At 40.2% G+C, this 17,520-nt stretch overlaps 1 protein-coding gene across 3 annotated transcripts; it reads right to left on the reverse strand.

Annotated features, from left to right (window-relative positions):
- Positions 1–191: 191 nt before the first annotated feature.
- WDSUB1 (WD repeat, sterile alpha motif and U-box domain containing 1) lies at positions 192–16,925 on the reverse strand. Of its 3 annotated transcripts, XM_071435582.1 has the most exons (11): positions 16,162–16,925; positions 14,424–14,836; positions 11,036–11,220; positions 8,098–8,190; positions 7,300–7,393; positions 6,997–7,030; positions 5,257–5,297; positions 5,067–5,173; positions 3,961–4,140; positions 1,886–2,020; positions 192–601 (listed from the first exon to the last, which is right to left on the reverse strand). In XM_071435582.1, the coding sequence occupies exons 2-11, from the start codon at positions 14,819–14,821 to the stop codon at positions 447–449; spliced, it is 1,422 nt and encodes a 473-aa protein (XP_071291683.1). In that variant the 5' UTR covers positions 14,822–14,836; positions 16,162–16,925; the 3' UTR covers positions 192–446. The 3 variants fall into 3 exon arrangements, with proteins under 3 accessions (XP_071291683.1, XP_071291682.1, XP_071291684.1); XM_071435581.1 differs by having other exon boundaries at positions 14,424–16,925; XM_071435583.1 differs by lacking the exons at positions 11,036–11,220; positions 14,424–14,836; positions 16,162–16,925 and adding an exon at positions 9,492–9,614.
- Positions 16,926–17,520: the final 595 nt, after the last annotated feature.

The raw sequence follows: 17,520 nt of genomic DNA on the forward strand, positions 1-17,520 counted from the left end.
AGATGCAGTCCCTGATGGTTACAGGAGAAACTCTCTCCCAGCTTTTCCAACTATATGTCCAGTAATGGGGAACAGAGGAAGACACATTTTGGTTTGTTAGAGTAGAAAAAGAAATACAGATCCTGTACTTTGTTATTTCTTACCTTCTGAAAGACTGACTTGGCAAGATGAAGACTCAAAACTCATAAACATAGTAAAAATTATAAGAAAATTTTATTTGAAAAACTGAGTTTGAGTACTTGATTCTTAAACAGAAATACCACAAAGCAGAACTACCAGGAACTTAAAAGTTGTTCTGGGAGTTTCCACCAGTGAAGGTTGAACCAGCCACAGATAGAAGAGAAACACAAGTTTTGCTTTCCATTTGTTTCTGATACAATTAATTCCTCCAGCTGCATAAAATTTCAATTAATTTTAACAAACAACTTCAAAATTAAGTGGTTTAACTATTTCTGCTGAGTCTCTAGCCAGCGACTAATGGCCATTTTTAGTGTTCTGTTTGGTGTGAGCATAAGAGACTGGAGAGGAAGATTTGTCATGGGACTAGATCGTCTATTGCTGATCCAGTTTTCCATTGCTTCCCTTTCATAGGAATAGCCATCTGCAAAGAAACCATCAACAAAAGCTCATATTACAGAGGCTTGGGCACTGTGGCACTGTGCAGATGTTAGCTGTTTAAATGTAAAAGGGAAGTAAGGAAATAAATACATGCAAACAGGAAAATTGAGATCTAGAATAAGTGCACTCTATGTGAAATCTTTACAGTGGATACAAACAGTTCTGGCTAGTTTCATATATCTATCTCTGCCTGCAAAGCACCAAAATATATTATGCACAAGTTAAATAAGACTTTCTTTTCAGTTTGAATGATCCATAATGTGAAGTAAAAGCTGATTCCCTAACTCAATTGCCTAACACAGCTAAAGCCTTCTGCTTTGCTGAACAGGGGCCTTGTCCACGTGGCTGACCCAGCCCTGAGCTGTGCCTGTGCAGAGCCCTCACCACCTGCCCAGGTTCAGGACTTTGGCTCTTAAGAGTTTGTAGCTGAACCATCTGATCCTTAAAGAGCAAAAATTAGGCCCCAGCTAAGTGTCAGTCACCCAGGAATATCTGTGGTAGAATACAAGCCTGGGCCTTATGCCCCTCCTCTTGTCTCCTTACTCCTTACTGAATAAAGCAGCTATCACTCCAGCAGTTAGCAAATGTCTTTGTATTTTGGCCAGTTTAGTTCTCAGAAGTCTGCCTAATACCTCAGAACCAGATGAAGTTAGTTACTGTTTACAGAGCAACAAAAAAAAAATACTGATCTGATGTTTCTATGCTTACCTTCCCTCTCCCCCCAGGAACAGAACTACAAAACAATAGTTCTTCATAAAATGTTTTAACTATGTAACATCTTATGCTGCTGACATATCACAGTTCCAATGGCTGCTGCATTTATAGGAGTCTCGTTCTGTACAAACTTTTAAGTGCCCTACAGATGGTGTGCTAAGCATAGAAATGAGCCTGGGGTTTTTTGGGTTTTTTGGGGGTTTTTTTTGTGGGGGGCTGGTTTGATTTGTTTCCTTTTTGCCCTACTGAATGCACAATTCCATTTTGCATTAACTGAGCCAACACTGTAATTAGGCTTGTAATTATAGTTACAAAGGCACATAGAGGGAGGCACATTAAGAAAAGGAAGAAGTTGCTTGATAAGAGTATTTTTCTCCATATCAGAGCTGTAATTCAGCAAATTAAATGTTTATCACAATTCTGGTTTGTTGCTACAGCTATTTAGAATAGTTTATCTTTCTAAGTCTGCTGTTAAATAGGTGTGGGAATACAAAAATGGGCCTATCTTTACCCTCAAGTAATTAGTTTTAGTCTATGTCACGTAGAGACATACCTGTGGCAATGACAGGATCTTTCATAAGCTCTCTTGTTATAGGACATAGGAACTCATCAGGAACAGAAACCGAGGTCATTGTCATCCTCAGTTCTTCAATTTTCTGGAGAACTTTACTGCGCAGGCCTAGAGACTCTGAAAAATGATTTGTACATGAAGTGGACAGCACAACAGGTAAGGCAAAGAGGTCAGGTTTTGGAATAGTCAGCATCCATGTTACAGGAGACATAGCTCCATCTCACCACCCCCTAAACCAAAAGCCCTGGCTCCCACTCCAGTCAGCTCTGCCACAGGTTCTCTCTCTGCTGGGCAACAGCAGCTTTGGGTAGTGATGAAAACCATCAGTAAAAGCAGCGCAAGTGTAGCAGAGCCATGGCAGAGCAGTGGCCTGGTGGCCGTGCAGGGTGCAGAGCGCGAGAGCAGCGCTGCCCTGCAGCCACAGCCACTGCAGGGCTGGCCCTGGCAGGGCCCGAGCGGTGCCGCTGGGAAGGGACAGATGTGCACCTCCAAAGGGAGCAGGAGAGACTGGATCTCCCTTCGCCTTCACACTGGCATTCCACACCCCTGCTCAAACATACACTACACCTGCTGGGCAGCTCTGTCTGGGCTTACAAAGGCACAAATCAAAGGTGCCTGAGCCTGCAGAACATCAGAACACTGATGTTCTCCAAACTGCACAGACTGTGAAAAACTTGTAGAGGTCTTTAGCAAGATCTTACATCACAGTCTCAGAGGAAAGAAAACAGGTTATCAAGGAGAGAAAGAACATGCTCATTCAAGCATTTGTATGGTGGTAGACACCTAAAATTTAGTTAAAAAGGAATATGAATAACACAAAAAATGTTGTTCATCTTAGGCATATAGTATTTTCCTACTTTGTAAATGCTTGAGCTATGGCAGATAAAGAGCAATTTTTAAAGTCAAATATATGAGGCCATAATTTCTATACCTTTCTATACCTTCTCCCCACAGAGAATCTCTTTGTAGCAAGTCACACTACATTCAATTCTCACAGAACTTTCTAGTCAGCGTTATCTGATTAGCCTCAGCTGGCAATTGCTGCAACAAAGTTTTATACTACTTCAATGCTAAGGAAAATGTTTGCCTAAACTGAGGAAGCCAAGTGTCTTTCATGGATGACAATTCCTGACAGATTCCCAGCATTTCTGTTATTTCTAGATTTCAACAAAGCCAGCTGTTACACAGAGATAGTATGATCCAATATGGACCAATTCCACACACACAGAAAGGAAGGGAGCAGTCTTCCTACAACAAAAAATATCCAGCTGTACTTTTTAATAGGTTTCTTACCTCATTCAGGCTTTTGTCATACTTGACCTCACTTTCACGAATGTATTAGCACCTAATTTACATCTAAATCTGGCCATCAAAAGTAATAGAGAACTTGCATTTTGAAAGTTCCAGTGCAGTTCACTATTTTAAATCTTCTTATTTCATAATGACCACTGTGGAATCATGACTTATATGGTGCTTCCTTTTGATTCCTTCTAAAATGTAATCACAGTTTTGCAATAAAGCAATAGGACAATGTATGAACCTGATGTATTAGAAATTGTCTGAGCCAGGCAAGCTTTGCTTGGTCTTTACCAAAAGTCATCATCAAATGCACACTTAGGAATGTCACTGTTCAATTCAAGGTTGGCAACCACCCGCAATTCTAAACATTGCACTTCTGCAGACTGATAGGAAAAACTATAGACTACCCTATTTACCAAAGTGAGAAACATGAATTATAGAGCATAGCTGAAATTCCTTTTCCACAGCTTAATAATACAAGATCAAACAAGGAAAATAGAAACAAAATCAGGTAAGACCATTTAACAGTATCATTAGTGGAAGTGCACTGTACGCCACCAGGTATGAGCAAACACACACAAAAAAAAGGAATACTGTGAACAATGTAAAATAAGGGGGTTTTTAACAGCCCTGGAAATGAAATAAGAAAGGCATTTCAGGGGGGGAAAAATCCATTTATGGAACTCCTAACTTGTTTTCATTCCAACATTTCAAAGTACTCTAGAGATTAAAACCTATTTGGATTTCAATACTCTTACCAATTTTTAATTCATTAGCAAGACTTTCTTTAGTAAGATTCAGTAGTTCCTTGCCATCAATATTATTCATTTTGAACAGTCCAACAAAGTCTGCTAAATCCTGTGCACAGAGCCAGGCTGAAACATCATCCTCCGACCAGTCCTCAATAGCCACCTTTGACTCATTTTCTACAGTACCTCCTTTGAAAATGAAAAAGAGTTAAAAAACAAAACAAAACAAACCCAAATTAAAAACAACACTATCCTCCCTCCCCCACAAAAAAAACCCAACTCATCACAACCCCCCAAAAGCAAACAACAATGAAATTCTCAGTTCAACGAAACAAGGTCATTAATAGATCCTGTTTTTAAGTGTTCTCAGTACTATACATTCTTCAACTAAGAAAATAAATGCTTCTTAGAGATTCTTTCGTGAGGGAGGGCAGTAATTTGGGTTTACCTTTTACCTGTCAATTTTCAAAGTTTAGAGGAATTTAATCTCTTAGATGCCTACACTTCTGTCAAATCTGAATTTAACAAACAACCAGAAAAGTGCTAGCAGACACTGGAATCACCTTGCACATCCTTAGAAGGCACACCAAAATCCAAACTTACTGTTGTGGTTTGAAAAAAGACAAAATGTACCTTTGTTCCACACACTTGAGGTGCTGGTGTAATTTGTACCATTAGTTATCCTATATTAATGGCACTAACGTCATTTGTACAATTAGTTTTTCACCTATAACAACTGGTAAGGTGCATTTCTAATTGACAATTACACTTGCAATTAGCATATTTTCAACTTGTCACAAATTACGCGTGTCCAAGAAGTGCTTCAACACTGGCAATAACATTCACCTCTTAAATGCCAAAAAATAAGCAATTGCAAATATCAGAAAAACAGACAGACCAAATTATTAAAACTAAAATACGTCTAGTATTTTTTTCTTTACAAAACAACAAAAAGAGAAGACCTCTTCTGGGCATTAGTCAGGTTACTTAGAAGATAAAAAGCATGCACACAATCCTGATGTTACACATTAAGTGCAGGTAAGAAAGGGATTTTTGCATCTTCAGAAGGTGTTTTGAATTTAAAAGAACAGATTTCAAATACTTCACACACTGACCTGCACAGGGTTGCTTAAGGTCAAGCTGCCATATGTGCACAGTTTTATCCATTGAGCCTGTGGCAAGTAAAGGACTACGTGGTGCAAAAGCACAAGTTGTAACATATCTACAAATGAAAAAAAGTCTGAAAATTCATTAGAAAAGGATTTCTTTTATTTATGAAACAGAATAATCATGCTGGTTACTTACCTTGTATGCTGAGACAAAATATGAAGGGTATTGCCAGTACTCTGTAAAAAAGTTTTTGTGATTTTAAATCTTAAAGAATAAAAAAAGTGTTTCTTCACTTGTTTGCTTCCTTTCAAAACAGGGAATATTGCTTCTTGAAAGGTGACAGAAGGTACCTTCTGAGAAGTTACACAACTTTGACAAAGCTGAACAGCAGCAGAATCAGAAATACAACTTGACTTTCCTGCTTTAAGCCCCTATTTGATGCCCTGGAGCCTTGTTCCCCTGCACAATCAGCCAGCGTGGAACATGCAGGCAGAAGAGTGCTGGAACACTGACTGAATTAAATCCATATTGGCTGCTTGGTTGTGTAGATAAAGACATTTCTTCTATAAATCTTGTATTAGAAATGACCAAAAGGGTCATTGTGGGGGTCAACTCACAAGCCTTCAACTGGACCAATAATTAACCACACCTATTTGGCCTATTCTCTATTTGGCCATGAAATACTAACTAAAAAATGAAATTCCTGAATTTTGGCAGTTTTAACTTATTATGGAAAGATTTTCCCTCCTATGAAAAATAGCATTTCTTTGACAGGTACAGACAGGTTGGAAAGATGATGAGCAAAATTATTCTGAATCACTAATTGATCAGTCAGCACTCCAATATTTTGAGCTGTCCAACATGATTAAAGTTCCCTAATATAGGTTGAAATCTCTCTCCCTCCCACAAAGGTTTATTTAAAAGTCCCCACTTTTCCCCACAGAATCACAGGATGGTTGGGGACCCCTGGAGATCATTTAGTCCAACCCCTCTGCTAAAGCAGCATCACCTAGAGCAGGTGTCCAGGCAGGTTTTGAGTATATCCAAAGGAGAATTTCAGAACTAGAAAAGTTATTGTCCCATTTAATAAAAACCTAAGGCCACAAAAGCTGATGAACAGTATTAAGAAACATTTAGGCTGCGGTTTCCTTCATCTTCCAGTTTTCTGAGGCTCCTGAACTCTAGAGGACATCTTACATACCTGTCTAAACTACTAAAATAACTGGGCCAAAAACTTTGCTGGTATTGTATTAGTGATTTTGGTGAAAAACTTTAATGCTAATTTAAAAATGGTATCAATACAACAAATATGTGCAGAGCAAGCTGAAGAAGTTTAAAATTTTTTCATCTGTCATTTTCAGCAAAATTATTATTTTTAATACTATAAAATATTAAAGGCATATTTATCACTTACAGGTGAATCATAAAGGAGATAACACCGTTACTATAGAAAATGCTTAAACAATAGGTTTTAAAGACATTGTGCTTAATATAAAAATTTTCTTGAATTCTTTATTATGCTTCTATTTGCACTTTACATATAGCTAACTACAGAATTTTTATGTTCACCATTCCTGATTTTATGTCAAAAGTTACAGTTTTCTGTGCTTTGGAAGCTAAGCTAAAGTTAGGATAAGAAAAAATCCTTCCACTTCAATATGAATCTTGTAAAAGTATGGAATTAATTAACACCCTGCTGCAGAGAAATCAACGGACAAATCCTCACAATGTAAATAGAAAGTGAGAAAGATTGATCAACTCTCAGAAGATATTTTTCCTTAGACTCCTTCCCCTCCTGCCCCCAAATGCACAGTAAGCATTTGGCTTAGTATAATTTGTATTCTTTAGTATTTTTTCATTGCTACAACACTGCAGAAGCAGTGCTTATATTTAAAGACAACCCCAACAAATGATCCTGTATTATGCTATACTTACAGTTTCATAGATTATGACGCACTTGTCCACAGACCTTAAAAAAATACATTGACATGAAAGTGATGCAGAGAAGGAAAAGGAAAGTGTTTCATTAACTTTTTCCACAACCCAAGATTTCAAACTCAATCACCCACAAGACACAGACTGATTGTAAAGACACTTCAACAGCTCTAGAGGTCACAGAACTATTCCTTAATTATTGATAAGAAATATTTAGAAATTTTTAACTCTTTTGAACTTTCTGTTTTACAATATTGAAGCACGAACCTGGACAGCCTGACATTTTAACAAGGTGCTGCTTACCCCGAGACTATCATCTGTCCATCACATGAAAATGCACAAGCCAGAACTGGGGCAGAGTGCCCATTCAGGGTGCATTTATATTTTAACTGAACACCTAAAAATACAAAAAAGTAAATTATTACATATGGCTATATTTGACCAGGTATAACACAAGCTGCTCTAAGAAGCCCAAAGCTCCACCAAAGATGTGACCCTGTGACATATTGTTTACAAAAAAGGGGATAAAAAGACCATAGAGACAACTTCCCCTTTTGATATCTCGAACTTTATCACTTTGTAGTCTTAGCCTGTCTCACAAGGTTTTAGATAATTAAATGTGTATCTGGACACACAGTATTAATGCTTACACACTTTTTTATAAAGGAGATTACAAAAAAGCACCCACTGAAGATATTTTGGCAAATTTACTTAGTCTCTACATCGTAGTTTTTGCAGGAGCCAACATTCTTTTCTCCAACTCTTATTCAAGTCCCAGGATATACTGAAATGTGAACACAAACCTCTCCCTTGCCAGGCAGATTAAGAGGTTTTAACCTATCAACCCGCTAAGGCCATGGTAGAATTTTTTTAAAATCTTTACTTACAGTACTTGTTAAATAGATTGCTAAATAAAATTTACATGGCACAGCATCACAAAGTGCTGAATGCCTTAGCTGTTCTCCAGCTCATAATTAAAAGAAAACTTTCAACTTGTGGTTAGTTTGGCTGTGAATCCAGTAGTACAAATTTGATTTTCGATTTAAATTGTCACTAAAGACCTAAGACATTGGTAGATCCAAAAAACATTTCTATACAAACCTAAGGAATCTGCAAACAAAATAAGCCAGAGTTTGATATGATTATCTTGTCCACAGGAAGCCATCTGGAAGTATTTGAATCCATTTTCACTATCTGATAAAATTAAAATATATAAATGGGAGTCAGAAACATTGAAAATAACAGCAGATCAGTAAAGTACATCAGCATAAAATCATTGCAGAAGTTCTAAAATAGTTTGGACGTAACAAATAGGTATCATTATACTCTTTTCTGAATAAGTAGATTAAGAATAGAGCTGTGCTCATGTTTTAAATTTTCTTGGTGGGAAATGTTTGAATCCTCTAATTATACGGCTAGGGTCTTTAAATCTAAATTATATGGTTATATCCATTTTTTCTACAGTTCCGCAATTCTCAAAATTAACCACATACACATACAAAATTTGAGAGTATCTGACAGGGAATTTTCATACTTGTACACATTTAACTTTTCACTTTTATAAACTGACATTTCATGACTGCAGTCCAGCCAAACACTCAGTAAATACTGCATTAAGTGTGAAATACAACAATAGTTTTATAGCTTTCCCTTCTGGATTCAGTGGCTATGAACATTTCTGAATCATGTTCCACGACTGGACTGTTAGATGCACAAGAAAGTGGTTGGATGGTTGCATCCTCAGGGTAGTGGTGAATGGCTCAGAGTCCCAATGGACCAGTGGTGTCCAGTGGTGTCTCTGGGTGGGTTCTGTATTGGGAACAGTGCCATGTAATATCTGCATTTATTTAATAGGCACAAGAAGGAAGCAAGCACACCCTCAGAAAATTTGGAGATGACATCAAGCTGAGTGGTGCAGGTGACACAAGAAGGACAAGGATCCGGAGGACCCCAGAGGAACCTGGACAAGCCCGAGTGCTGGCCCATGGGGATCCCAGGTGCTGGTGCAGCAGCCGGACTGGGGCAAGCCCCAGTGACAATCCAGGCTGGGGGGTGAACAGTGGAGAGCAGCCCTGCCAAGAAGGATTTGGGGCTGCTGGTGGGTGAGGGGCTGGGAACATTGCATCACTTGCCAGGTTCAGTTCCAGCTTCACCTCGGCCTTCCTCATCCCCTCCCTACACAATCGTAACTCATCTCTTTACTTTTCCCAGGTTACACATCTTTGCTCCCACTGCCTGGGCATGCACTTCTTGCCTTTTAGTTTGACCAGCAGTTCTTGACTCAGCCATGCAAATCTCTTGCCCTCCTTGCCCAGTTTCTGACTCCTGGGGACCACGGACTCTTGCACTCAGTAGAAGACCTTCCTAAAGATCTGCCAACTCTGTTCCATTCCTTTGTCCCTGAGGGCAGTCTCCCAGGGGATCCCACTGGCAACCTCTCTGGAGAGCTGGAAGTCTGCCTTCCTAAAGTGCAGGAGCCTGCCTCTATTCCTTACCTGACCTATACTCCTTAAGATGGTAACTCCACCAAACTCCACCACAACAGCTCTAGATGCCATGAGCTCCTAGGCAACTGTGACTGAATCCACTTCAAAGGCAGAAGAATCACCTATTACAGCCTAAAGCACAAAGAACCTATCAGACACTCTGGATCAAAACTTGCTCTGAATTAAGCAGGTAAAGAGAGATAAAACTATCTTAAATATAGTTTAAAATATAGTTTAAAACTATCTATAATTGTTCTGGATAAGCACTACTTGTATGCATTTCATAAAGTATTAAATCTGCCAAAAATCCCAGAAGGTTCAACCATTGATGACTAAACAGCAACACACAAAAAGAAATATGTTGACTTTCAGTAATATATAGATTGAAAAATCAAAAATTATCAGAAATCAGCCAGAACAAATCCACAGTGCAGGAAATACCTGCTTTGTTGCCTGTTTATCTTGGCAGAAGGCTGTATTTTTTAAACCTAGAGAATAATCTCAATATGAAATGGAGTGGTGGAAATTACACTCCGATCTGTTTCAGCTGCAACATATGTTTTGGTCTCAGATGCAACTCTTAGTTCATGATGGAGTTTTTTGTGTAGTATTTTCATCAAGTAAGATCCTACACCTTTCAGAGGGCATATATATGTTTGATTTGGTATTGTCAATCACTAATTCTCTGTTCTGAAGTGTATGTTCACATCCTTCTTCCTCAGGTTCCTCCTGCTTTCTTTCCCACTGCTTCTCTCCTGTTTTCTTCTGCTCTGCATCACCTCCTTAGACAGGGTGGTACACACACAGTAGTACTTATTGCCAGGTCCAGCACTTGAAGATGCAAGTGGCTGCTCAGTTACAAATTTTGGGGTCTTTGAAAGGGCTGCTTGTGTATTCTGAATATAAAAGTCTAAATATGTCTATGAAGATCTGGAAAGCACAAAAGTATACATACAAGGTTGTTAAGTGAAGTCGCTTCATTGCTTCCTGACAAAGAGATTTCTTCCCAATTTCCTAACCTCCATTAGAAGCAAATGACTATGTGATCAAATGCTAAAACAGCTCCAAGATTTTTGAACATCTTAGGGGAATGCAGGAGATTCTGGGCTCATTACTCCCCCAAATTCCTCTAAATGACAAAGTCAGGTGCAGGAAAATAGCCTATCTGTTCATATTCCAAAGTTCAAGCATTTAGCTTATTAGATTTACAGCTCTCTGCATTGTTTTAATCCAGTCCTGCTCCTTGGGAACCAAAGTATGAAAGAGACAAGTGGGAATAGTAATCAAACACTGCATCTCCTAACACCCGTGTCTGCCATGGGGGCGATTAGCTACTCAAAGTTATCACCTTGTCTGTTGACCTAGTACATTTCTTGCCACCCACCTGACCACAACCTTTACTTAAGAATATTCAGAATATTCCAAAACATCAGCTCTTCACAAGGTCATTTGTATCTTGAGCACCAATGGCAAAAATAATACAAAAACAAGAGCTAGGGAGAAATAAACATCTCTTTTTAAAAATGTTCCCCCTGATGAGTTGAGTAACTAACCAGATACTGGATGTGAAGAAATATCACAGCAGGTAACTCCAAGATCATGTGCTTTTTCATTATACAGGCATCTCATTTTATCATCCCAAATGGTTAAATCACCACTAGATGATCCAGTGACAAAGAAGTCTCCATTGGGAGAAAATGCACAAGCCATCAAAGAACCACCTTTAACCTTCCCGGATCTGAAAAGCAAGAGTACACAGGATTTGAATTGAGAGTAGTTAAAGTTCTACAAAGTGACCTCTCAAATGCAGTCTGATGCAATAAGCCAAACTCTTCTATGGTTTGCACTTTGGAACTAGCTAACAGAGGAAAGAGAAACCCAAACCAGCTATGAAAGGAGAGCGAAATAAGCTCTGCAGCAGGGACCAGACCAGCTCTGACAGCAGGAGGAAAAACATGAGATGGAGGCCCAAGGCAATAATTTTAACTGAGTGTTAAAATAATTTTCAAACTAAAGACAATTTGCATGGATTTAACACTTAAAAGGCACAATGTGCTGTTAAAATTCTATGGCAGGATACATTTTAAAAGTCAAAGATAAATATACAACTATAATTAATACAGATTTACATGTACACAAACAAGGGGGAAAAAGACTGACAATTCTTCTGTTTTAGAGACAAAAGAGAACACCTAATAGCCCATATGATAAGGTGTACCTGAGTGGTATACTTGGTGATTTATGATGTAGGATTAATTTTGCACCACTTGAACACAACGGAAAGCAAGATGGAAAAGAAATTATGTATTTTAATTAAGTCAGCCAAAGCACTTTGCAAAACTGATCTTCAAAGAAAATTTTTAGCACATATGGAAGAGTGGTCAACCCTCAGGAAGGAAGTGGGGTCAACCTGACATCCTTTATGTTGTCTGATAACCTAAAGTTAATTGAAAGAGTCTGACTCCTTTTAATGGACACCAGACCCAGCCAAGGGTGCACAGCTGAGTCTTTAAGTGCGGGGAGAAAATCACAGCCATGAGAAACAGTCACATGAAAAGTATGTCAGAACTATTTACTCTGTCATCATACTTCGTAGAACAGCTGCTAATGCTCTTTTACTGACAGAAATTTTATTTACTGCCAGAGGTGTCAAACTTAATGTCACAGAAGACAAATTTTACTCAGTGTCACACTAATCAGACCCATAACCTTCTAAAAAGCATTGTATCCCTTAATTCTTTTATTAAGAATATTATCAAATCCACTACAGTGCTTCCCATTTTTATATGTACAATCTTTTTTCTTTAGTGTAGCTTTTATAAACTCCATTTTTTCACACAAAAAGTTGCTGATTCTGCTCTGAAAGCAACAGTAAAATAAACAGCATTGTGCATGAATTTAAAATTTGCAGGCCAAATACCAGTTTTGTAACTTACTACTGAACAGGAAATAGAGACCAGTAAGAAATACACACAAGTCAACTTGCTTTCCTGTTGTTTACATCCACTACAGAAGTTATTTAAATAGCCACTTTACTTCACCATCTGAACTGTCAATTACAACAGCTGAGTAGATAAGGAGCAAATTTTATGTAATTTTATTATAATTACCATCCATATATTTAGTCAACTGACAAAAGAGTGTAGTAAAATGTTTTCTCATTTTCAGCATCAACACAATCAACTGTTTCAAAGAAACAGAGGACCACAGATTTACATTAGATGGTTAACTAACTTCCCCTGACATAATTTTTAAGTACTTTGATGATTTCTATGTTACACTGATTTCAACTATTAAAAACAGGACATGTGCATTTTTCTACCTGCAATTACAAATCACAATAAAAATATTCATCACCTGAAAATACATACACACGTGCACATCCCAAAATAGATATAAAGTTGACTACTGCTGGCCTGTTAACACTCTGAAATGAACTTTTAGTAGTTAAGGGGATAGGATCATAATGTTCAAATTTTTTCTTATTTCTCTACAATGAAAACACCAAAGCAGAATAATTTCTGCTTGTAATAACAATATAATTTCTTTGTAGTCATTATACATCCACCATTGAACTAGAAGAAAATTAGGATGTAGGTCTAAAATATGCACCACTGCATGTATTAAGAGCATACAATTGTAAGAAATGTTGTTTGCATATTTCTGGGGTTTTCCCTTCAGCAACAAGCATTCTGAATAAAAAAAAAGAGATCTCTTCGTTAGTAATGTCTCAAAACAAACCCTCAGATTTCAGAATACTAATGACTGAATTTCCTAATTTTTCTGAAAGATAAAACTAGGAAAAAATAGGTTATCTGTACCTCTTTACTACCAGAAACCATTTCAGTGTTTCTTTATGCATTACAAAAAACATGGTGGCAAAAATCTTGGACAATTTATGGACAAATTTCCAGATTTACAGAATTTCAAGTAACTATAATCAATCATTTTGAAAAACTGTACAGTTTCCCACATAAATCACTGCTGTGGAAGGCAAAGAGGCCACAAGATGAGGGACATGCTTGACAGGGAACTACCAAGATCAAACACTTCTGTCTTTCAGAAACAGCTGCTCCCTCAATCCTGAGTGAAACATCAGTTTGCTCAAATTCTTAACTACTTTTCTAACTTTAGAGAGTAATTTAGTTGGATAATAAGCCCTAAAACCTAAATAATGTCTTGCCCAAGTACAGATTACAACAACTGGCCTAAAGAATTCACTGAAAGACAGAGATGTAAAGGAGGACTCTGAAGATAGCTCTAAGGTTCATGCCTTTAACTATGCAACACCAATTAATATACTCATCTGCTTTGCTTCAAATGTTTCTTGGAAACCTATGTGAAATGCTGTCTGTCATGCTTAACTTATTTAGCACCAATACTTCTTTCAGTCACTTTATGTCTTAAAATGTACAGTTTCAGGACAGGTCCATAGTTTCCAAACTCTGGTTGCTGGATTACCAGCAAGCTTCTAAGACCTTCCTGGACACCAAACTCCTAATAATTAAACATTTAATTTATACTACTATATGCAAATGCAATATAAAGCACACAGTACAGTCAGGCTCCACTAACTGTGTATTATGTACCACAGTTTGCTGACCCACCCTTTAGAAACCAGATGCATACAGTGTGCAATGCATCCTGATCTCATGTTAAATCAATGAAATTAACTTTAAAAAAATCAGGATTAAGATGTACAATAACCTTGTAAAAATTAAAGCTTCTTGAGTTTGCATTGTTTAACTTAAAAAACCAAAAAGCTACTTAGCACTTCTCCCTCTCCTATCAATAATCTTTTGGTCATCTAAATCCTATCCCCGTTTGGTTGTGATATCCATGGGTGGTGTAAGTCTACATATCTTGTATTCCATAGAGCGTACCGCTTGAACTACATTCACCTCGAAACGAAGTATTTGTCAGAGAACGCTTGGCACTCACCGGTAGAGTGTCCTGGCCTGCACGTTCCAGAGAACCACGCTGCCATCCGCGGCCCCGGCCAGCAGGTGTGCGGCCCGCGGCGAGAAGCGGCAGACCCTGACGGGGCTGGCGCCGGGCTGCTGGAGCACGGCCAGCCTGCGGCCGTCGCGGGTGTCCCACAGCGCCGCGGTGCCGTCCGTGGAGCACGAGGCCAGCACCAGCCCCGAGGGCGAGAAGCAGCAGCAGTGCACGGCGTACGCGTGACCTTCCAAAGGCGAGTACGGCAGCTCGGCGAAGTTGCTCAAAGAATAAACGCGAATTGTTTTGTCCAAGGAACAAGTAGCCAAGCACGATGATGAGAAGGCACAGTAATTGACATCATCACTATGATCTGATAAAGTGTGAATTAATGTCGCCATTTGAAAAAAAAAAATCTGAAAAAGATTTAAACAGACTTAATTTTCCTGTTCCGTAAATGAAACATACTACCTTAGCAAGACAACTTCTGAAGGAAAAAAAAAAAGGAAAGAAAAACCTATTTGCAAAGTAGGATTTTCACCTAGCATTGTTTAAGCAGAGAATCATAAAATCACAGACTAGTTTGGGTTGAAAGGGACCTTAAAGCCCATGCAGTTTCACTCCCTGCCATAGGCAGGGACACCTTCCTCATCCCAGGTTGCTCCAAGCCCCATCCAGCCTGGGCTTGAATGCTTCCACGGATAGGGCAGTCACAGCTTCTCTGGGCACCCTGTGCCAGGGCTTCACTATCCTCACAGCCCAGCCTTAGCCTTCCCAAGCTAATCCCTGACTGCCCGAAAGATCTCTCTGTAGTCCTCCCAATGTACCTGTCCTTACTTGCATCCTTTTCCTTTTTGTTTGAATTTGTCCAAGAGCTCCCTTCTGCTTACTTTCACAGATAGCAACAGTAGTGATGGCAAAACATCAGCACAATACCACATACTTGTGTTGCCAATCCAAAGTTTGACCAGCCTGACTAAAACATTTAAGTCAAAATGTGAATATTAATTGGGTGATCAACATTGGAACCTCTGCAGAAATTGCATTTGCTGCTACACAGAATAACAAAAGGCAATGTGAAATTCACATGCATTTTTCCAGGATGTAAAACTGCTAGAACCAGTTTAAATTGTATCAGACAAGTGATTTACACTGCTGAGGTCCAGGAAATCCCCAAATGCACAGAGCCAAAATGAAGTACCTATAGCTCTTATAAGCTGTTTATAATGAAAACCCAGAAATACTATTTATATTGAATTAACTTATATAATAGTCTGCTGTTTTAGATAAGTGTTTCATTCTGAATAATAATTTCAGTGCTGAGGCATCTGCAAACAAAACTATATATACTCACGCTTTTTTTTTTTTTTTTTTGCATAGAAACATACACACACACACACGCTTGTATGTATGTGGACATGTAAGTATGTATAAATGTATGCACACATATGCAGAGGTACGTACATATACCTACAGACACAAAGGTACATATGTAAGGGCAAAATACTCATTCTCTTCAGACAGTGCATGGCACACCGATTTAGTTAAAGACAAGATCATTGAAGACTACCTACTTCAGCTTCAGGATGCTCAGTTTTACTACCACTCTAAAACCATTAAACAAATAAAAAAGTATCAATAAGATAGCTGCAGAAAGAAAATAAACATATTTTCTTCAACTACGAGAAACCAAAGAGTCAGAGAAAACTTAACATCTGGAAAGATGAGCTGAAAAAGGCACCTTGATCTCACTGTCAGAAGAATTTCAGGAGCTCACTGCAGAAAAGCAAACCTAAGAACAAGAGGTTTCAGTATCAATAAATCGACTGAGGGAGCTAGGAGCAGCGGGAGCATTCGTCACCAGAGAGATGTTCAGCACCACAGCATCATCTCTGGCAATTACGTATTTTTTTTTATAATCCACAAACCAGCAGCAGCGGCCCACGGGAACAGCTGCAGCAATTCTCGACACGGCTGGCAGCCCCTTCCCTACTGCTCTTTCCCGCAGCCTCGCCCCACCCAACCCATCGCGCCGGCAGCGCGGCCGGGACGCTCTCGGAAGGTCGGCGGAGTCACCCCGAGCTCCAGTGGCACGTGTCGGGTAAACAAGACCATGCCCCGGCTGCGGGAGGACCCCGCGGTCACCAGTCACGGCCCCGGGCCGGCCATGAGGGGATCCCGCCCGCACCAACCGCGCTCCGACCGCGGCGCCTCCTGCCTCGGCCACCCCGCACGGCCCAGAGAGCTGCGCAAGCGCGGTGCCCCCCCCGGCCTTCCGTCATGGTGCGCTCCGGGCCGACCCGCCCCGCTCCGGGCCGCGCCACTGCGCGCCGGCCGCGGGGGGACCCGGAGCTTCCCGCTCTAGCGCCGCCATTGGTCCCGGCCCCGAGGCAGCGCGGGCGCGGATCGTGCGACCTTCAGCCCTCCGCACCCTCAGCTCCAGCGCGGAGCCGCACAACAGCCGCCGGCGCTATGGCTGCCTTGGCACGAACCCTACGTGGGCGCAGGCGGTGCCAGCGCCTGTGGCATGCTGGCGGGGCCGGATGCTATCCCGGCCACTGCCGCGCCCTCACGTCAGAGCACTGTCCGAGCGGGCAGCGGGGCCACGCTCTGCGGCTGAGATGGACGCGGTGACCGCCTCAGCCCGGCCTCCGCCCGCCACAGGCGCGGCCCTCGAGCAGAGCGAAGGGGAGCTCCAGCAAAGAGCGCTCCCCCAGGCCCAGCAGCCGTCAGGTAACTTACCCCATCTCCCCCCCCGCCTTCACACACACGCTCAGCAACTTATACATAATAAATGGTTTAGCCGGCACCTACACGTTTTGAGGAAGACAAAGTCACTTCCTCGGAGTCACTGTGCCCAGGAAGCATTCCGTAAATGACTGGCCTTCCGTGTTTAGTCTGTACCATCTCATGCTCTGTTTTATAGCATTTTATTTGATTGCACACTCTGTGATCGATGGCTGAAGCCTGGTCTTTCACTGTTCTGAATCCTAGGTGACAGCCACTGTTAAAAAGAAGGCTTTAGACCTCTTTTTAAAGATAGGTATTTTGATTTTCAGCTGCTTTTTTATCATCCCATTTTTTCCAAAGAGATGACAAG

This window comes from Agelaius tricolor, unplaced genomic scaffold, assembly GCF_023055355.1.
Source record: "Agelaius tricolor isolate 1412-34295 unplaced genomic scaffold, bAgeTri1.0.p SCAF_10, whole genome shotgun sequence".
Taxonomy (NCBI): Eukaryota; Metazoa; Chordata; class Aves; order Passeriformes; family Icteridae; genus Agelaius; species Agelaius tricolor.